The sequence below is a fragment of the Solea senegalensis genome, linkage group LG2 (assembly GCF_019176455.1).
Source record: "Solea senegalensis isolate Sse05_10M linkage group LG2, IFAPA_SoseM_1, whole genome shotgun sequence".
Taxonomy (NCBI): Eukaryota; Metazoa; Chordata; class Actinopteri; order Pleuronectiformes; family Soleidae; genus Solea; species Solea senegalensis.
Window position 1 is genome coordinate 35724722 of NC_058022.1, and position 22133 is coordinate 35746854.

Here is a 22133-nt window from a genome sequence, read left to right on the forward strand (position 1 = left end):
ACTAATGAAGGTTCACGTCAAGGTCAGCGATGTCCACGAGACAAGGACGCTGAAGGTCAGAGGACAGAGGAGCACATCAAATAAAACACCACAGAAGAAGAAGAAGAAGAAGAAGAAGAAGGAGCTGATTTATCTGATAAGAGTTCTGGGTAATTAATTATAAACTCAATTATCCAAACCTGACTTCAGCAGTCTCCACTCATTAGAGAGTAAAACCCCTCATCGCTCGCTCGCTCACACACACACACACAGAGAGAGAGAGGAAGTGGAGACGACACTCGTCTGTGGGTCAGTGTGTCCACACACACACACAGATGTGGCGTGAGACAACAAAGTGTCCACAGGGACACTTCCACAGCGAGCTGAGGGAAACAAACACAAACCACTCAGAGTAATGAGCGTGATCTAAAAATGCTCTTTGATTGACGCGTGTGTTCGTTCTTTTAATTATTTCTCAAACTAAAAAAGGGAGACGACCCCCTCCCACTCCCCCCCCGTGTCCCCGTCCTCCAGGAAACCTCATTTGCAGAGGTTAGTGTGCATGACAAAAATGTCATCATGGCCAAAATGGCTGCGAGCGGTGACAACCTCTCTCTCCCAGGGAGATGATATTTTTCCAATCGCGTGGAAGGCGGATCGCGTCGCCCTCGTTAAAGCCTTGATAGCAGGTCTTTAATATTCACCGTCTTAATTAGGGCTGCAGTTAATTTCATTAAATTCTTTGGCTGCTAAATGAAGCAGATTATGAGACATCTTTTATTGCGGAGCGTGAAATTACAGCCTGCCCGCTGCCAATGGCGCGGCCGCGCTTAATGAATTACAGGGTAAATAACGCCCGAATTAACCATCCAATTTAACTCCGCACAGAGCCGCCCGCCGCCCGGGGGGGGGCAACGAGGAGGAGGAGGAGGAGACTTGTCAAAACCAGTCGTCCACACGCTCGTCTGCGACATTGCAACAGGCAGTTGGAACCGCCGCAATAATCCAGAGAATACGATTCAAACTGTCCCACAGAGAAAATCAGTGATTTTAGCTCACAGGGACACAGGGGCTGCTGGTCTACTGCTGCCTCGTGTGGTCACTTTGTGTCACTGTAGTAAATCTGAACAAATGCTTTCACAGGCCGAATTTTACAAAATAAGACATTAGAAATTAGTGATGGAGGCAGCAGTGGCTCAACAACTCCTGTGTGTGTGATGTTAAAATCACTGGTTTACACTATGGGCTTTGACGCTTCAATCGTCCCACAACAGTCAGAGTTTGCTTTGTGTGAATTTAATAAAACCTAAGAGCAACATCGTCGACATAGCGAGGAGAGAGAAGTCTTGAGGAGAAGAAGGTGTTGAGGCATTTTTATATTTAAAAAATCTATTTTAAATCTGACAATTTTTAAAAAAGGCTTTAAAAAGTCTATGTAATATTTTAAACTTTTATTACTTAAAATGTTGTGAAAAGGGCAAAAAATGCTGATTCTTTCATTGTGATTTGAATTCATTTATAAACGATGAAACTCTGGTTTACATTCAAATAAAATCCGACTGTTTTTAAGTTACATTCACAATATCGAAAACACTGCGTGAAGAAAACTACAGGTGCTTTTTAACATTATTTTATTCTCTTACAAAGTGATTTGTACCAATACTGGTGCAAACACCTTTTTAGGTGCTTGACTTCATTTATTATGATAGAAAACGGAGTTAAAGGTGTAAAAAATAAAATGAAATGACGAATGGAATGAAAATAAACTGGTGCTTAATAAGTGATTCTGTCACGTGTGAGGGTTAGTTTGGGTTCGACGTGGAACAGAACATTTATTTTTAATTTCCTCTCTTTTGAGTTGAATTAAGGTTTTAATGAGAGCAGGATTCTGAGTGCAGTGTCTTCAGATCAGATTCTGATTCCACAGACTTGTTTCCTGTTCTCTGTGTTTGGCCTTGAGCTTGTGATCGACTGCGAGTCGAGTAAATAAAGGTAGAGAAGAAGAAGAAGAAGAAGAAGAAGAAGAAGAAGAAGAAGAGATCGAGCTCCTCGGCTGCTGTGCGTCTGTGTCCCAGCGGCTCGGAGGAAATTAATTTGTCAGACTGTTGGTTTTCAAAGTGCCTCGGTCAGACGCTCGGCAGCGACACGGGCCGAGCCTCTGCCTCTCTCCGGTAATTATCGGCTAATTAGCGGCGTGGAGCAGATGTCGGAGGAGCCCGGCGCCGTCAACAGCCTCTGTAAACAAAGCCTCCGCGAGGAGAAGACGAAGAAGAAGAGGAAGAAGAAGAGTTTCCTGAGAGCAGGAGGTCTCACTCCACATGTGTTTCCTGCTCCAGCGCATCAACACAGGTGTCCTTCAACACACTCTCCATTTAGAATAAACACGACAAACATGTGTCTTTAAAGGGACATTTCACAAATATTCTTATTTTCTTAGATTAAAGATTCTGGAAAAAAATATAGAGATATTTTTAACATTTATTTATTTTTTGTCATGTGATAGTGCAGGTGTTTTTAATATTGCACACCTTTGTAAACCACACACTCTCTCACACATAAGCCCATAGAGAAAATCTAAATTCTTTGTGGATTAAATGACACGTGTGAGACGACACGACACATAATATCAATAACAAGAAGTCTCTTCTTTCTCCACGTCAAACACCACAAACATCTTCATCAACCCGTTAACCGACCACTGACGACAGCGACGATGACCAAACACAGTCCGACATCTGCCACAGAGATTAGCAGCAACGACGTCGGGTTCCTCACCACGACAACACCACTGTACATCAGATTACACACACACACTGAACACAGGAACACAACCTGTAACAACAGAGTTTTTACAGCTTCAAGACCTAAATGCTCCTTCCTCCTCCTGTGAGCATGTGAGTGTTTAAACCACTTGTTCATGGACTGAGCTCCTCGTCTCATTAGAGCGACTCTCACTGTGACTCTCTGCCACTCGAGGTGACGCCGCTCATCTCTGTTAGAGAGGAGGAAACGCCTTCGTCCAGCGCTCATTAAAACACAGGCCATGGAAAAGTGTCTGCCAGTGGTAATGAGGACGAGGCGTGTTTCCACTTATATTTACACACATGTCACACACATAAACAGCGTGAACCAACGTTTACCGACACAGGAGCAGTGTGTTTTACACACACACACACACACACACACCTGTGTGTGAGTGAGAGACAGACTTTTCAAACTCTCCCACACCAAAGTCCATAGAGAAAATCCGTGATTTTAGCTCACAGGGACACAGGAGCTGCTGGTCCACTGCTGCCTCGTGTGGTCACTTTGTGTCACTACGGTAAATCCAAACAAAGGAGTTCAAATGACGAAGTCACAGAATAAGACATTTGAACTTAGTGATGGAGGCAGCAGTGGATCAACAATGTGTGCTGTGATGTTAAAATCACTGATTTTCTCTGTGGGCTTTGGTGTGGGAGAGTGAGTGGTTTACAAACTTCAGTTTCCTATTGGAAAAGTGTCTAAAACAGTGAGATAAAGACGTGAAATATATTCTTAAGACATCATAGACTTAAGCTGATGTATATTTTAGTATATGGAGTCTTTTGTTAAGTGACTAAAATCAGTTTTTTCTTGTGTAGAGAACATAATTGAAAATAATTTCATTGTGTTTTTCGGTGGGTTAAATCTGTGCAGCATTGACGCCAAATTCAATGAATGTTTGTATGTATGCAATAAAAACAATTGTTGTATCGTTAATAATGATAATGATAATAGCTGATGTGGTGTGTGTGGTTTGTGCGGTGTGTTACAAATGTCTGGTCGAGTTCATGTCAGTGAAACGAGGGACAGAGCAGTGTCTCATTAAAAACAAGCGTGAACACAGTGCTGATGGGTGGGAGGACACACACACACACACACACAGAAAAATCAAGTGCAAATAGAGCGTTAATGGGGAAAAGGTAGTTGAACCTTGAATGTGAAGTGCAATCTCTCTTTTAACAGTCTTTGTAAAACACACACACACACACACACACACACAGTCTAATTAGGCAGCAGGTCTGCAGTGTGCTGAGCCCGTCGTCGACACAGAGAGACGAGGCGAGAGCGACCACAGGGAACCATCAAATCAATTAACATCCACTTCCAAAAAATACAACAGGAGGAGGCCGTGCCTCACAGCGCTGCCTCTTCTGCTTTCATCTGCACATCACTCCCTCGGTGTGTGTGTGTGTGTGTGGTTTTATTAGCATGACTGTGATCAGCAGGGACTTTTGTTGAGCAGGTTTTGGACGATTTGAGCAGAGAGAGAAAAAAAAAAATCACCTGAGGTGAAAATGTTTTTTGATGTAATCACATTTTAATAAACTTAGTTCAAATGGCTAGTTTAGATTTTTTTGTGCTGTTGTTCCGTCTATGATGTCTTCAGAACGTGTTGACGTCTTCATCTCACTTTTTACGACAGGAAACTTAAGTTTATAAACCACTCACTCTCCCACACCAAACCCCATAGAGAAAATCAGGGATTCTAACATCACAGCACACAGGAGCTGTTGATCCACTGTTGCCTCCATCACTAAGTTCAGATGTCTTATTTTGTCAATTCGGCATTTGAAATCCTTTGTTCAGATTTACCTCAGTGACACAAAGTGACCACACGAGGCAGCAGTAGACCAGCAGCTCCTGTGTCCCTGTGAGCTAAAATCACTGATTTTCTCTATGGACTTTGGTGTGGGAGAGTGAGTGGTTCACAAACTTAGATGGAATTATTATTTATTCAGTCTTTTGTTAAAATCTAAAGGTCAATGAGGATACAAAGACACTTGGAGCTAATTAAGGAAACAGGAACACCGGACTCCGCCCACTGAGCCCCACCGCTGCATTAGCACCACAGAAGAAGAAGAAGCCGAGGAAACGTCATCACACAACGACAGCGGCGCCGTTCAGCAGCAATTACCGTCGTCTCCGCTGTGGCGACGCAGCGGGGTCGTTCCTGAAACCGAGAGTTTAAACCTAAACAGCAGCGCACGCCTCCCTCTCACTGCTACTGTCAGTGTCTCTCTATGTCTCTCGCCCACTCTCTCTCCTGGCGAGGCGGCCCCTAATCACAGATGCCATTTGTTCATTAGGAGTTTACTAACGAGGAAGCGGCGTCGACACGAGAGGCGACGATTAGCGCTGGCTAATTACCTGATTACCTCTCTCTGCTGCTCTAACATGGAGGCCCGTGTTTGTCACAGATTAAGAGCTAATTCAGGTTCCTCTCTCTCTCTCTCTCTCTCTCTTTACATCACAGCGGGGACGAGGCCATGTTTCCTCTCTCTCTGCTCGCTCTTCCCCTTCATCCTTCAACTCCTTTCATGTCTGTAACACGCCGCCGCAGCCAGCGCCGACATCACAGAGCTCAGGAGGAAAAAACCAGAGCGGCTTTGAGAGGAACGTGAAGTGGACCAACAGAGGGAGAGGAGGAGAAGGAGGAGGAGAGGAAGAGGACACACCAGCAGAGGGAGGAGGAGGAGGAGGAGGAGACATGAAGTGGACCAACAGAGGGAGAGGAGGAGGAGGAGGACAGAGGAACGTGAAGTGGACCAACAGAGGGAGAGGAGGAGAAGGAGGAGGAGAGAGGAACATGAAGTGGACCAACAGAGGGAGAGGAGGAGGAAATAAAAGAAGAGAAAGAGTGAGAGTGGAATCTCTCCTCTCTCCTAATGATGTGCTCTCTCGGCCCAGGAGAGCCTCTCACTCTAATTGATGTCAAGTGTGTGATGTCAGCGTTAATCAAGGCCATAGCACCGGTGCCGGCGCTGGAGGAAGTGTCATGCGACAGACAGGAAGTGTCATGTGACAGACAGGAAGTGAGAGTCTCACCTGTTTGATGGGGATGGCTCGGCCGCTGCCAATGCTGTCGGCCCGAGCTTCCAGACCTTTCTTCTCTTTGTCCGGCTCACTCGCTTTCCTGGACTGAGGACGAGAGACGGACACCTTCATCATCATCCTCATCATCACCACCACCACACACATATATAATAATAATCCACTTTGATCCAATGTAACCACAAACACACATACAGTTTATAATGCGGATTAATCCAGTTTAACCATTTACACACACAACTCTAATAATCCACATTAACTCAGGACTACAGACATCTTCACTGTTTACACAGACTGCTAATAATCCAGTTTAATCCAAATTAATTGATGATTACTGACACCACCATGTAGAATTAGGATCAGAATCTAAACCAGAAACAGGGTTCAAGACTCAGTATCAGAATCACAATCAAGATCAGGATTAGAATCAGGACTAATATACAGAAAACAGACTCTGGATTAGAATTAGAAACAGAACCAAAACCAGGTTCTAGTTCTGACTCAAAGACCTAGAATCTGAATCAGCATTAAAACTAGAATCAAGATCAAAATATGAACCAGAATTAGACTCTGGATTAGACTCAAATGCAGATTAGGGTCCTCATTAAGTCTTTCCCTCCTGCTTTCTCCTTGTAAACCAGTTTGTGTTCACATGTGGTGTAGACAGACTTGTGGTCTGGAAACCAGTTTGTCTTCACATGTGGTATGGACAGACTCACGGTGAAGAGGTTGGACCGGCGCTTGGACTGCTTCCTGACGGGCGTCGGCGTGTTGGTGGTCTGAGGAACGTCGATGCGGAGTTCCTTCTGGCTCGTGCTCGGCGTGGACGGCACCGACGACGAATAGTCGCTCAAGCTGCCGCCGCCGTTACTCGTCTGGGGACGAAAATACATAACAGAAAACACATGATTCACATGAGATTTTCAAAATAAAAGCAGAAATGTCTTTCATTGTTTGCGGCGTGTTGAAGGTGCAGCGCGGCGGCGGCGAGCACTTGACAGTAATCAGAGAGGGTTAAAGATGCAGTGTGGGGCTGATGTGCGGAGGCGTCGGGAAGATAAACACGACTCCCGGGGGGCGAGGCGTCGGCGCCGCCGCGACATGCTGAGCGATGGCTTTTTAATGAGAAATCAATGGAGGATTGACGGACGGGATCGAAGGGCTTAACGGCCTGTAGCCGCACAGGGCGGGAGTGTGTGTGTGTGTGTGTGTGTGTGTGTGTGTGTGTGTGTGTCCGTATGTGTGTGTTCTCTGACAGGAAAGGAAACATCACATTTACAAAAATAAAAGTCTTTCCCAGAGCTTTCAAGTAACATCTTATGTGAATAAGATTAGAGATCCCTCTAATGCGACGTTCCCTGAGGAGGATGCGAGGGCGTGAGTGACCTCTGACCTGGGGAATGTGGACGGCCGACACTTGCGTGGAGCAGACGGACGAGTGGCTGGGAGAGTTTGGGAGGGACTTGCACGGGCCGATGGACAACTGCTGCTTCTTCCTGGTGGCGACGATCTTCTGAGCGACTGAAACACAAACAAAAACAATGACTTATTACATTTTACCGCTTCGTTGCCATAAAGTTAATAAAGTAAATCAATAAAGACAAGTCAGTGGAAGGGAAATCAGTCAGTTTTTGAAGAGAGAGTGTTTGACATTTGATGACACCAAGGTAAATGACAATTAAAAAGTACAAGTGAATTTATATTCAAGTGGATTTAAGGGCCCTTTTTTTTTTTCAAAGTTCCAGATCACCTCTGCTGTCTCTGGAAACTAATATATGAACAAAAAAACACAAAAGGACTTTCAAAATAAGAGAGAAAACTTCTCACACACAGACTCGTAAAAGCGGCGTCCGTGTGTTTTATTGAGCAGCGGCGCTTGTGCAGTAAAATAAAACCAGGGCAGTAAAAATCATGTGGAGGAAAACGTTTTACAGCGTGAACCACTTTTATTTTTCCTCCTGTTGTCCACGTTCTTTTAACGTGCGGAGGAAACTTCAGTAAACTTCTGCGTCCACACTCTGATCATCATCAGTCCACTGCTGCTGATCGATGCAATTAGCAAAGCTGCCATGTGATTGGCTGCTGGTAAAGGGTGGGGGGGAGGAGTCATTGATTGACACCGAGGACCTTTTTGCTCCTGATGCGACCGACGCCGTCCTCCCCTTCAGTCTAATGATGGGAGAATAATCACTGCGGCTGATGGATGAGGGCGTGTGTGTGTGTGTGTGTGTGCGCGGCAGGACAGATGAAGAACAGAATGAGGAGGCTGAGCTCAGCATTATTAGGACTGATGTGGATTTTCAGCCACTCCATCGTTTTGTCGCATCACATTTGTTGTAACAAACAAACAAACAAACAAACAAACACGTATTTGTTTACTTCTATACTCATGACTGTGTCATCTGATAATTTAATGTTAGTCCAGCGTCTTCTTCTTTTATCTCTGTTTTTGGTCTCCACCTCTTTAAAGAACTTTAATTTTGAAATTGGTTCAGTCAACATTGTTTTATTAACTGTAGAATCAAGTGGTTTTCAAGACTTTAAAGCTAAGCGAACACTCTTCGCACTCTTTATCAAGGAATATGAATCGTCGCCACCTGCTGATCTGGAGGGTTACTGCATCTCACAGGCGGCACAAGCTCGAGCATCATGAATTTAAGATCAACGTTCTGTTCTGAGCAGAGTCACCCTCTGAAGTTAGTTTAGCATGCTTCAGGGTTAAAGGTCACGTAACTGAGGATCAGTGTCTGAATCTGAAGGTTAGGGAACAGATCTGGATTCAGATTTGCATGTTCACATTCAAGTTCAGGACCAGAATCAAGATAAGAATCTGGATCAAACTCAGACTCAGAAAATGAGAAGCAGATTTAAATTCAGATTAAGATTCAAGTTCAGGATAAACTCAGGATGAGAATCAGACTCGATTTCAGAATCTCGTCAGAAGCAGATTCAAATTCAGAATAAGGATCAGAATCAGGATCGGACTAGGTTTAGAATCAGGAAAATAAATAGTTTGAGGATCGGAATCAGACTCACGATCAGGATTTTCTCTGGAACTTTAACTTACTTCCTGATGCAGTAGCAGAGTGTATGAGCTAGGGGGCGTTGGCTGCAGTTTTTGTTGTTCTTGGTTGTTTAAAGCCTCATGACGAGGTCAGGATGTCAGTCTGCAGCAGCAGCAGCAGCAGAATGTGACGTGGTGAAGTCTTTCCTGCGCCTGTGTGTGTGAGAGAGTCGCTGCCCTTGGCTCGGCTCTGTGTCACCTGGAGGTAAATGTTTACGACGCCGCGCTCCTCATTAACGAAGCTGGAGGCTTTAACGAGCCCAATTAAAACAACGGTTTCATGTGCGGGCGAACGAAACAGGGCCCCGTGTTTATTGGAACAGAGATAATGGAGTCGCTAAAGTCTTAACTCCTTCGTCGTGAGCCTGAACGCCACAACCACGACGACCACCGCCATCATCATCGTCACTGTCGCCGGAGCGAGTGACGGCGATGTGAAGGTCCGCGCTGCACCTGGCAGGCTGTATTTTACATTTAAGTGTTAAGAACAGTTATGATAAGGCCGCGCTAAATATTTAAACTGCACGGTTAATGCAATTTAACTTTGTCCATCAATCTCAGTTCTGCTGTGAGAAGCTGCCATTTTCTTCTAATGGAAACGTCAGATTTATGACGGGGCTGCACCAACCAGCAGCGGGTGAGACAAAGGGGGAGAGGAGGGGGGAGGAAGGTGATTCTGCCCACTCTGCTGCCTTTCTCTATTTAAAGTCGAAACACAGTGGACGACACAGTCACTCATTTTTAAAGAATCAAACATGTTTTTGATTTAAGTCTATGATGTCTAAAGATCATGTTCACGTCTTTATCTCACTGTCAGACAGACTTTTCCAACAGGAAACTCACGTTTGTCAGCCACTCACTCTCCCACACCAAACCCCATAGAGAAAATCAGTGATTTTAGCTCGCGGGGACACAGGAGCTGCTGGTCTACTGCTGCCTCGCGTGGTCACTTTGTGTCACTGAAGTAAATCAAAATGCAGGATTTTTAAATGCCGAATTAACAAAATAAGACATTAGAACTTAGTGATGGAGGCAGCAGTGGATCAACAACTCCTGTGTGCTGTGATGTTAAAATCACTGATTTTCTCTATGGGGTTTGGTGTGGGAGAGTGAGTGGTTCCCACATGTAAACTGATGTTTAAGACATTTTTCTTTTGAATTTTATGACAAAATGGGTGTCACACTGGCCATCTAGTGTCCTGGGCCTTTATGTAAAATGCAAAAATGTGTTTTAGCAGATTAGTATTTGAGTTGTTGTTTTCTTTTCTTTTTTTACATCTGTAAGTGAGCGAGGTTATCTCAGCTCGTTAGGCAGCGCTAACAAAAACGTGGATTAGAAAGAATGAAGAAGAGCAGAGAGGTAGACACTGTGTGTGTGTGTGTGTGTGTGTGTGTCAGTACAATCAGGCTAATTAAATTAGCGCGCTGATGGACGAGGGAGCGCGGCTCTTTCTCCCTCCCTCCTCCCCCCAAACATCCCTCACACAGAGGTCACTCCCCTGACTGGACCAGACTTCACTTCCTATTACAGCTAATTACATGACACACACACACACACAAACACACACAAATAAAACTATATATTTTAATAATTTGATTATTTCTCCATCAATATTTCTCGACGATCGATCGATCAATCGTCTAATCATTTCACCTCTAATGTTGAACATTCTTCATTGTTTTGCGATGTCACATGATCAATGTATTGATTGGGAAATTAACTTCAAAATAAAAGTTCTGTTTTTTTTTTTAAACAGACGATGATGTCACGCCCCCCACACAAATCCAGTCAAATTAGTGTAAAGCAGTGTTTCCTGCTCGTCTCCGTTATGATCATATAAATGACGTAATTAAAGCCCCGCCCCCACTTCTTATACCACCACCAAAAATGAAGGAAATTAAATAAAACTAAGACTATTTTAGACTTATAATGTGCTTAAAATGCACTAAAATACACTTATATATGTATTCTTACAGCTCTGGTGATTTTATTTTGAAATTTCTCTGTGAAAATAACAAAACGGGTTATTTTTTAAGTTAAGTGTCATGTGAGTAGGCTTTTAGTTTGAAAATCTACAGGTGAGACAATAAAATGTATATACAACTCATGCACACACACATAATAACATTATAACAACACTTAACACACACACACACACGTGGAGCTGCAGGCTGATGTCGTGTTTCACGCATCAACAGAAAACATTAAACTCTGGACGATTAAAAACTGATTAATTTGGTGTAATGACGGGAAGAACACAAGGACACACACACACACACACACGGCTGGGTGAATCATTAAGAGGATAATAAGGCAGCGTTTAGTGTCGAGAGTTTATGATCTTCTGCCAAAAAAAGCCGTTTACATCAGCTCTTCTTCTTCTTCTATGGTTTTAATGTCGTCCTCTTCATCTCTAACGATTAAAAACACACAGTGTAATAACTAATATTTACAAACACTTTAACAAAGCTTATCAGCAGTGTGTTCCTGCTGCTCTGCTGCCCCCTGCTGGACACACACACTCTCAAACATCATCAGCGGCTTCATTGAGAGCAGAGGTGAAGGTGTTATGAGGGGGCGGGGTGAGTGAGTGTGAGGGGCGGGGCTGTGACCTTCACAGAGGGCTGGACTCTTCCTGACCTCCAAGGTTTATGTTAAAAAAAAACATCATACCGTCCTGGAACACGCGTTCCACGTTGAGTCCGTAGGTGGCGCAGGTCTCGTAGTAGGTGCAGCGTTTGAGGTCGTTGGAGAGTTTCCTGGCGCGACAGTCGTCGATGACTCGAGGGTTCGCTGAGCTGATGGCGTCTGAGGAGGAAGAGGAGGAGGAACATTCAGAGTCAGTGATGATCTACAGCTAAAGAACTAATCCATAAGAATCCAGACTTTAGTCCTCTGTGTCCTGCTGTAGAACACACAGCACACTGTGATGCTCTGGCTCCCCCTGCTGGTCACAGTCAGCTTCACAACTGATTAAACACAAATAAATGCTCTCACTTGATCAAATAGATCAAAACTAATTATCAATTGTTAAAATCAAGCTGAAAACTGAGGGAGGAGCCTGTAAGCGATGATGTCATAAAATGACAGCATAGAAAACAGTTGAAAATGCTGAATAATAATAATGATGATAATAATAATAATAATTATAATAACAACTAACACAAACGATAAATAAACAATTATTTTAATTAACTGTAAAATAATAGACACTTTAAGCTCTGTTTAATAAATAGAATAATAGAATAAATGTGATGTTGTAACTGTGGTGACGATGATTGGCCACGAGATGGCAGCAACACGTCAGGAAAACATGCAGTGACTTCTCAATGAGTGTTTGAGTGCAAGTATACATGTGCGTCTTTGTGTATTTATGTGTGTCTGCATAATGTTTAAATGTGTATATATGTGTGTTGAGATGTGTGTATAAATACTGTATAATATATATATAAATGTGTGTGTATTAATATGTGCATACATGTATAGATAATTGTGTGTGTGTGTGAGACCTTGCGTGCCGACCAGCACCAGTGGCAGATCAGTTGTGTTTCTGAAGTTGGCGAGTCGACTGAAGTAGTGATAAACCGTCTGGAAGCTGATCTCATCCTCCAGACTGAAGACGAAGATGACAGCGTCCACCCACAACGCAAACTGCATAGTCAGAGACAGAGAGAGACGGAGAGAGACGGAGAGAGAGACATTAAACACTTTAAATAAAGATGGAGGAGAAGGAGGAGGAGGACGATGAAAGTCTGAATTATTCAAACGGACTTGAAAAATCCATCAGGTCAGTTTGTAGAAGAGGAGATGACCCACTTTCACTGACCTGTGGTTTAAACCCGTAAAATAAACTACAAACACCTGAAGAAGAACAATTTAACGTTTTTCTTTACACTTAAAAAAACATTTAATTTAACTTTTGAACCTCATTCGTTATGAGGTTGTTTTTTTTTTCATGAAGATAAAGTCACTGAGATTTAACTGTGATTTTCTCTGTAGTTTCTGTTTGATCACGGTTGTTTCGATGATAAATATTTAATATTATAATTATTAATTCAACATTTCAGTTCATTTTTAATGTGATCTGTGTGTAAAGTTATCAATAAAGTTGGTTTAAAACCAAGCACAGTGTCAGAAAGACCTTCTTCCTCATGATGTTTAAAATCGGCTGCAGTACTGACCTGAGCCTCCGGGGGGCCTCCTTCATCTCTGATGAGCAGCAGGTGACTCTGACCGTCGACCACGATCTCCTTCTTAAATCGACCGCCTGCGAAAAAACAGCAAATCATCAGCGTCAGGAGGAGGCGCCGTCGATGTGTCCTCATCTACAGGTGATCAATAACTGATCTATCCACGTGATTGATCGATTTAGTGAAGGGTGATAATAATGAACGCTACATGACAGGAGTTACTGTCTCCTTATGTAATCAATCAATGCAATGATCATCAGGATCAATAGTGAAGATGACAATAATCTATATTATGATTGATCTATCTGACAGCTGGTGAGGGATGGGATGTTTAATGGACATGCACACGGTCGGGTTTTTACTGGTTTTTCAAAGTAAAACTAACACTGAGCTAAGACAGGGGGAGGAGCTACATGAGAGGAGCCAATCAGAGAGCAGCGTCAGGTTCAGCCTCGGAGCGACGAGCAGGAGGAAAAAAGACAAAAATCATTCACAAGACCAATCAAATCAATGAAAAATAAAGATTTATCTTTATTCACTGCCACAAACCTCACAGGTGAGAAAGACTATGACCTCACCTGTATCCACCATCAATCGGATATATTATGATAATAATTGGCATCATTTTATTTTACTTTCTAACAAATTGTCCAGTGTTTTCACTATCACTATATATTATGGTACTATTGTAATTGTCAATTTATTATGTCATTTTTCTTTTCTCGGGCAGATCATAAATATGATGATAATGTCATTATCGTTCATTTATTCAGTCTTGAAAAACAGAAAAATCGTTTTCTTTTCACTAAAATGTCTTGAATAATTACAACTTTATTGTCCACATAAAGACATTTAACTGTTTTATGAGGGATAAAAGCATCATGTGACGACGTCAGGCTGTGAGGCTGAACCTGAGCTGATCTCAGTGACCTGAGGACGGATGAACGGATGAACAGAAGGAGGAAGAGAGAAGGAGAGAGAAAATAGTTACCTGCGTCCACGTCAGCTAGATTTATGAAGAGCAGCCCAGAAAGAAAGAGAACGATAGACAGAGTGAGAGAACGATAGAGATAGAGAACGATAGACAGAGAGAGAGAGAGAACGATAGAGAGAGAATGATAGACAGAGAGAGAGAGAGAACAATAGACAGAGAGAGAGAGAGAACGACAGAGAGAGAGAATGATAGACAGAGACAGAGTGAGAGATAATGATAGATAGATAGATAGATAGATAGATAGATAGATAGACAGATAGATAGATAGATAGATAGATAGATAGATAGATAGCGAAACAAAGATGCAGCCAAAGTTAATGCGTGCGGTCAAACCAGCAACAAGTTCAACAGACGACAGGAAAGAGGAGAAGAGAAGAGAAGAAGGGAAGAGGAGGAAAAGAGCAAAAGATCAGACCTGTTCACTCTTTAAAGACACAGTAGGTAATCTTCTTCAAGGACAGTTCAGACTCAAAGCTAAACCTGCAGCAACTAATCAATCAAATAACTAATTGATCGCAAACTGTTTTCAGTGCTTGTTTTTGTAAAAGCATTTTCTGACACACAACAAATTAATTAATGAACACATTGAACAATAATGGAAATGAATCCTCAACTATTGTCACATGATTATTTTGTTCAGTTTGATGAAGAGGATTTCTTTAAATGTCACATGAAAATCTACTTAAGTGATTATCAACAATTGACTGTGATCAATTCTAACATTTTGACTGTTGACAATCAAAGTGAAATTCAAGTTGTCAAAGTCTATGATGAAGTTTTTAAACTTCTTAAAATTAATTTGATTTTAAATTAATCATAAAAGAACAATCCACAAGAGCCTGTTTTTGGACAAATTGAACATTTTCCATCAAATGATCCAAAATAGATAAACATGAGTAAAAACAACTGCCAGGGAGGTTTTGTTTGGCTCAACATTAATAAATATTAACACAGCATTGATGCTTTTTTACTGAACTTAAGTAAATAGTTCATAAAAGGTTTATTACTCAATAATGACAATTACTGGTTAAAGGATCGGTTTGAAGCTGATGTAATACAGTACGTGGTGTTTTTAAGATTTATGCTCTCCGACGGTGACACGGGGTCCCTGAACGCAGCAGCAGCAGCAGCAGAGTCGTGGACCCGCAGGATCAGAATAGTTCTGGTCTGTGGTCTGTGGACTCCGTCTCCATGTGAAACCGAGCTGCCGCGTATTTTTAGCTCAGAGGAATTTCTAAACAACGCAGCGACTTCCCGCTCTTTCCTTCTCTCTCGGTTCCTTTTATTTCCCACTGGTTATGCAATGGATTTTTATTTTTTTTCTATTTTTTTATGGATGACCACTTCCTGTAGGAGCGGCGGGCTTCAGCCGTCACATCAAAGCGCTAAATGGAGCCGTTGTTTCGGCGCTGGCTCACACTCGGTATGTGGAGCGGCTGGAGAGGAGTTGTTTTTGGCACGACTGTGGTGTAATTAAGTCCGAGTGCTGCAGTCTGACACTGGCCACAGAGGGGCGTGTGTTTTCACGTCACCAGTGAAGAGCATTATACATATATATTATTTAGTGTGGATTCACGGCCACCACAGACCATGAGGGGAATTTCCTCCTCAACTCAACTCAACCTTTAACAGTTTAAGCATTACTTATTGTATTAATGTCCAAGATATTAGGAGGAGTTTTTGTTGCGACTAAGCTGCAAGTAAAGATTATTTTCATTATCGATTAATCTGTCGATTCTTTACTGGATTAATCGAGGAGTTGTTTGGTCCGTGGTTTCCACAAACCAAAAATTATTCAGTTTTAATGATTTCTTTGTTATTCGGAGCAAAGAAACCAGAAAACATTTACATTTAAGAGGCTGAAACTTCTTTTAAACCAGTAAACAAAACATTAAACAATGAAATTACCAAAATAATATGATGATTAATAAAATTTAAATAAACAGGGTAATTTAAACACTTAAGATTTGTCTCTCAAATCTGCATTTGTGTACATGCACTAGAAATAATACATGTTGATGTTTTAGCAGCATTTATCCAGTTTCTGAGATAAAAATTGTTCTGTAAAATAACCAGCTGATCAATAAAATAAAAGTTGCATCACCACACACCTAACTTGTACAGCACTTTGGGGGCAACGTGATGTAGAAATAAAGTTGACCTTGACTCAGCACTTTATTAAGTTGTGGTGTGTTTTTTTTTCCGATTCAACGATAAGATGTTATAGACGACTGCAGGTTAAAGAGGTTGTCGTTTCCATGCCAACGCAGCAGCGACACGTGTGCGGGTGGGGTGAGTTTGTGTGTGTGTGTTTGGTGGTTTGCAGAGGTCAGATAGGTTAATGAGCGCAGAGGCCAGACAAACAAACATGGCGGTTTGTGTCTCTGTGTCACTGCAGTGCACTGAAACAGTGACTCAGCACAAATAAAACACAGGGAACATCCACTACAAAAAAACCCACTGACGAAGACACAGAATCTCAGTTGATCTATTTCCGATCAATAAATGATCGGAAATAGATCAACTGAGATTCTGTGTTTCTACTGTGGAGTCTACGTGAGAGGACGGTGGTGAAATATTCATTCAGGAAGCTGCGGTTTAGCAGAAGTGGCTCTGTGTTAATATTAGATGAGTCTGACCGTCACCGCTGTGTCAAACAACCATTTTAATGTTTCATACTGGACGTGTGGTGATTTATTTAACACCACTTACTCTTCACAGGACTGTTCATAACCAACAATACTCAACTTATTGTAAAATGTGGAACGATGGAAACGTGATGGAAACTTTTCTGCGTTGATTCACCTTCAGATTTTTGATGATATTCTGATTTTGTTTGAATGAATCAAATGTTTTTCAGTATTTCCTGGTGAAACTGAGTTATTTATTGATTTCACTTTAGTCACTGATGGAAACAGAGACTTGTTCCATTGATCCTCGTCTGTTTTTAATCAGTTCAGCGGTTGTTTATGTCGTCCTGAGCCTCGGGACAAGAATCTCAAATTACATTTTTCCACTACATTTTCTCACACGTCAGTGGTAAATAAAACTGATTTATCAGCGTTGTTATTAATGTCTGTAAAGTGATTTAATCTATATTTATGTTTTTATTAAATACGATGAGTGTGAACAGATCTGATCCACATCAGTGACGAGTTCTCCTCTCACCTTCAGGCGACTCCTCCTGGACGTACGTTCCCGTCAGGTATCTGTGCACCAGCGCCGACTTACCGCTGGCCAGGTTACCCACAATGCCCTGCAGGAGGGAGGGAGGGAGGGAGGAGGAGCAATGAGTCACTGTGACATGGTAAAATTAGGATTAAAAATTAAGAATTTTAAGATGTTGAACGCTCACCACTTTAAGTTCTGGTACCGTTCGACTGAGCGTCCACTCCTGACTGTTCACAAATGCATCTGTAACAACAACAACAACAACAACAACAACAAGCAATCAGCTGACAGGAAAACAAAGAGACAACAACAACAGCTGAGAGGAAACTGAAGTGACAACAGCTGCGATGCCTTCAGGTGCAGCAGAATTCACCGAGTGAAACAACTTCACTTCCTTTAAATATTTAAGACATCGGGCGACTTTAACTGTCACACACTCGACCTGTTAAAGAGGAAGAAGACGAAGAGAAGTAAGTGGAGCATCACAAGAAAATGGAAGAAGACAAGAAGGTGGAGGAGGAAAGAGAGGAAGAGAGGTAGGTGGAGGAATAAGAGAGGTAGGTGGGGGAAGAGAAGAAGGTGGAGGATGAAAAGAGAGAGGAGGAGGAAGAGGAAGAGAATAAGTTGTAGGAATTAAAATAAAGAGGAAGAGAAGCAGGTGGAGGAAGGAAAGCGGGAGAAGAGGAAAAGGAAGACGAGGAGTTATTGATTTAAAAAGAAAAGGAGGATTAAAGGTTTAAATGTTTGAAGACGAGGCTTCAATGACTCTGTGGTGTTCAACATCAAGAGCTCCTGATAAATGAGGAGGAGGAGAGTGATCTTCCTCTCACACACACACACACACACACACACACACACACACACACACACACACACACACACACACACACACACACACACACACACACACACACACACACAGACCATCTTGACACTTTTATCATCATCAGTGAAGAAGCGACCACATCTACAGGATCATGTGATCAACTTAGACATCCACACAGACAGTGAGGATGAAGATGATGAAGATGGTCACTGACCCTCTCCTGTGTGTTAAAGTAGGCCAGTGGTCCTCCTCCTCCTCCTCCTCCTCCACTCACAACCTCCTCTTCTTTATGTGTTTACTAATTCATCAGCAGAAATCTGTGTCAACACTCACTCACTCACAATGTCTCTCTACCACAGAGAGAGAGAGAGAGAGAGAGAGAAGATGATGATGAAGGTCCAGCAGCAGATTCATCATCACCTCTACATCATATTACATCTATAAGAAATGTAACGTTTCTGCTGAATAACCAGGAGAAATGTAATTAGTATTATTATTATTATTATTATTATTTTGAAAGGGTCTTTGTTTAACTTCCTGTCCCAGATTCACTTCTCCTTCTTCTTCTCTGGTGTTTTTAATGATGTCTTTGCTGACTTCCTGCTGCTGAAGCCTCAGGCACAAACAACAACATGATCCACTTTATACTGCACTGACCCTCTATGACCCAAAAACCCACCACACCACTGCGAGCGTGCACACACACACACACACACGCACACACAGTGTCCTGGCTTCCAAATCCATAATCCAACTACAGATATTAATAAACAACTATGTCGCCATAATTTAATTACAATGATCAATGAATCAGTTGAGTCTTTATCATCTGGTAATAAACCAGATATGAGAGCTATAAAATCTGACAATTTGTCTATAATCTGATTACAGAGATCAACAAACAGCTCTGTCTTTATAATCAGATTACAAGATCAGTAAACGTGTTATGACATCTGTATAATCTGGTTAGACCTACAAAAATCGGATTAATAATATATATATATCTATATAATGTTATGATGTAATGATGTTCTTTACCTTAATATCATCTATAAATGTGTATAATCTAATTACACTGATAACATTTGTAGTCTGATTGCACATTTAAATAATTTAGTCTATTATGTCTGTATAATCTGATGACAGATTAATGAAAGTAGTCATCATTTAGTCTCTATATTCTGATTACAAACCAATGTATAGCTAGAATTTACAGATCAAAAACAATTATTACAGGTTATATTCTGATTAAAGGGATATTAATCTGATGACAGATCAGATTAAAGACAGATTTAGTCTTTAGTTATATCTTCTTATTTGCGATCGGATTATAATCTGATTATAAATATACTCAAAATGATAATACAGATTTGATGGATTATTAGAAAACACTCTTTCTATTCTATGGATATTTCTCTGGCTTTGTAATTATGATGCGTGAGTAAAGTCATATAAATGTTGAATTAAAAGCAGACTATCCTCACATTTCTTTATGACATGTTTATAAAAGCTGCTTTGGTTCTCACTGAGGTCCGAGGTTAAAGGAAACTGAATGTTTGTGACCAAACTAAAGGTCTTTTGAGTGATTTTAACTCGGGAACTCGCTCTCATTAACAGATTTCAGAGTTTAAAGCAGCTGAAATGATGTTGTTCAGTGTCAATGAAGTGTCACAGATCTGCATGAGTCCTGATCGTGACTGATCGTCCTCAGGTTGATCCGCTGATCAACTCATCAATCAGTCAACTGATCATTTGACCGCGCGTTTTCGTCCAGCTGTTCTGTTGCTATGATACGAAGAAAACACGCAACGATGGCTTTTTTTCTACCATCAATACTTCCTCTGGCTTCTGTGTGTGTGTGTGTGTGTGTGTGCGCTCACACAAACACACAGAAGCAGATATTGTTGAGTGTTTAATAAATGGCGTTCTGTGTTGGCGTTGGCCCCGCCCACTCTGTCTCTCTCCCTCTCTTTGCCAGGCAGGATGTTGACCCAGCTGCTTCCTGTTTTCAGAGACCCTCCAGTTCTCAGTGCCACATCAACATCTTCATCATCATCATCAGCTGTGGTTTAACCAGCTCATCAGTTTGTGTTTAAAGGAATATTCCACCAAAAATCCAACAACGAGGGACAGTGAACACAACACGCTAAAAAGTGCTGTGTGTCTCTGATGAGAGGATGAAGAGAGGGAGGGAGGGAGTGACAGGGTGAACACACCATCGACTGAACTTTAAAAGAACGGAGGGGAAAAAATGAGAGAAAAACACAAGGAGAAAGAGCTGCAGAGAAACAGATGGTTGAAGATGGAGATGAAGATAAAAGGAAGTCATCGCTCAGGGAGAAATAACATGGAAATGAGAACAAGTGTCCTGGGAATGGAAAACACTCCTCCATCCATCCATCCCTTCATCATTCCATCCCTCAGTGCCAAAACAGAAGAAGGATACGGGAGGAGAAAGAGGACAATCTCCATCTTCAGTCACCAAAAAAAAACCAGGTCATTTTGACGGTTTAAACCAAAACTCTTCAGAATCCTTGGTTTCATTTGTGTTACAATGAAAAACACGAGCCAAGGAACTCCAACAGAACTCAACTAAAAGAACTCTGGACTTGTAAATGTGTAAAATCTGAATTAAAATCAAGAGAATAAATCTCAAATTAACCCAGAGTTTTAAATAATATCACAATTTTTGACCAATAAACCATCTTAAAACAGGAGATTTTCCTGTACTTCCTGTTTATCCACACACACACAAACACTCTGAAACTTACAAACTAAACACATTACTGGAGAAGTCCACCAGGGGACACACAACAGTACTCAGACCACATGAAACCACCACGTTTAGATTTGGTAGAAATAAAAAGAAAAAGCCGGAGGAACAATTTAAATCAGCGCTGACACTGTGAGCGATACCAAAGTAATATAAATTATAATAAGTACGTTTAGGGCTGCATCTAATAACCGTTTTCATAATCCATTCATCTGTCGATTTTCTCGATTAATCTGAATTGTTCGGTCTGTAAAATGTCATAAAATGTTGATCAATCCTGGAAATGATGTCTTGTTTTGACCACAAACCAATTCTTCTTCAAATTTAAATGAATTAATTTCTCCTTGATACGGAGCAAAGAAACCAGAAAATATTCACATTTAAGAAGCTGAAAAATCACAGAACTTGGTTTTAATTACAATTAACAGATTTTTAAAGTCCTGGACGATTAATAATCTGTTAATCCTCTGTACTGCCCCCTACTGTTCACGTGAGTATTGCATCTTTAATTTCTAAAAAAAACAAAACATACAAACACGGCAGATATACGTACGTAGTAAACAGTTAACGTACGACTGATGTGTTCTGTTTGACGGAAACTTTAAATACGTGACAGAACTGTTTTGATCTAGAAACAAACTGTGTCAAAACACTGCAGTGACATGTTAGTGTTTAACAAAGGCCACACACACACACACACACACACACACACACACACACAGCTGCTGCATCATAACAAGAACAAACAGAACAACAATGTAAGCACAAGAGTCTGATCCAACTAAACATGACAGAGAAACACACCACCATGTGTGCACTGCATTGTGGGTAAATTATGCAAGAGCAGTGAGAGAGAGAGAGAGAGAGAGAGAGAGAGAGGAGAGAGTAGAGAGAGAGAGAGAGAGAAGAGAGAGAGAGAGAAGCAGGATGCAGGAGATCAAAGAATGCAATGAAAAGCAGAACCGTTCTTGACTTTTATTTCCTCACCGAATTTGAAGCATCGACGCCTATGCTTCTTTCTTTCTGTGTTTTAAAACACGGGCACAGACAGTGACAGAGAGAGCTATGTGTGTGTGTGTGTGTGTGTGTGTGCAGTGTGTGTGTGTGTGTGAGGACGAGAACGAACGCAGCATCAATCACGTTAAAAAAAACGTGGACAACACTCCATGTGCATGGATTTTTCTCTAGTTTTCTTCTAAGCGTCATGATAATCAAACACCCGGAATTATTTTGATGTTATGGTCTGTAGAATTGTCAAAAATGATCCATCCATTCATCT

At 41.6% G+C, this 22133-nt stretch overlaps 1 protein-coding gene across 5 annotated transcripts in view; it reads right to left on the reverse strand.

The window, feature by feature from the left end:
• agap1 (ArfGAP with GTPase domain, ankyrin repeat and PH domain 1) overlaps positions 1-22133 on the reverse strand; it is a 99435-nt gene that overhangs the window by 44095 nt on the left and 33207 nt on the right. For 3 of the 5 annotated variants that reach the window (XM_044012366.1, XM_044012347.1, XM_044012338.1), the window contains exons 2-10: positions 17440-17498; positions 17253-17340; positions 14082-14096; positions 13082-13167; positions 12410-12551; positions 11574-11708; positions 7229-7356; positions 6555-6710; positions 5830-5922 (exon numbers count right to left, since the gene is read on the reverse strand). In XM_044012366.1, coding sequence (XP_043868301.1) covers positions 5830-5922; positions 6555-6710; positions 7229-7356; positions 11574-11708; positions 12410-12551; positions 13082-13167; positions 14082-14096; positions 17253-17340; positions 17440-17498 — 902 coding nt within the window. The remainder of the gene's footprint in view (positions 1-5829; positions 5923-6554; positions 6711-7228; positions 7357-11573; positions 11709-12409; positions 12552-13081; positions 13168-14081; positions 14097-17252; positions 17341-17439; positions 17499-22133) is intronic. The other 2 variants (XM_044012374.1, XM_044012357.1) reach the window with 1 other exon arrangement.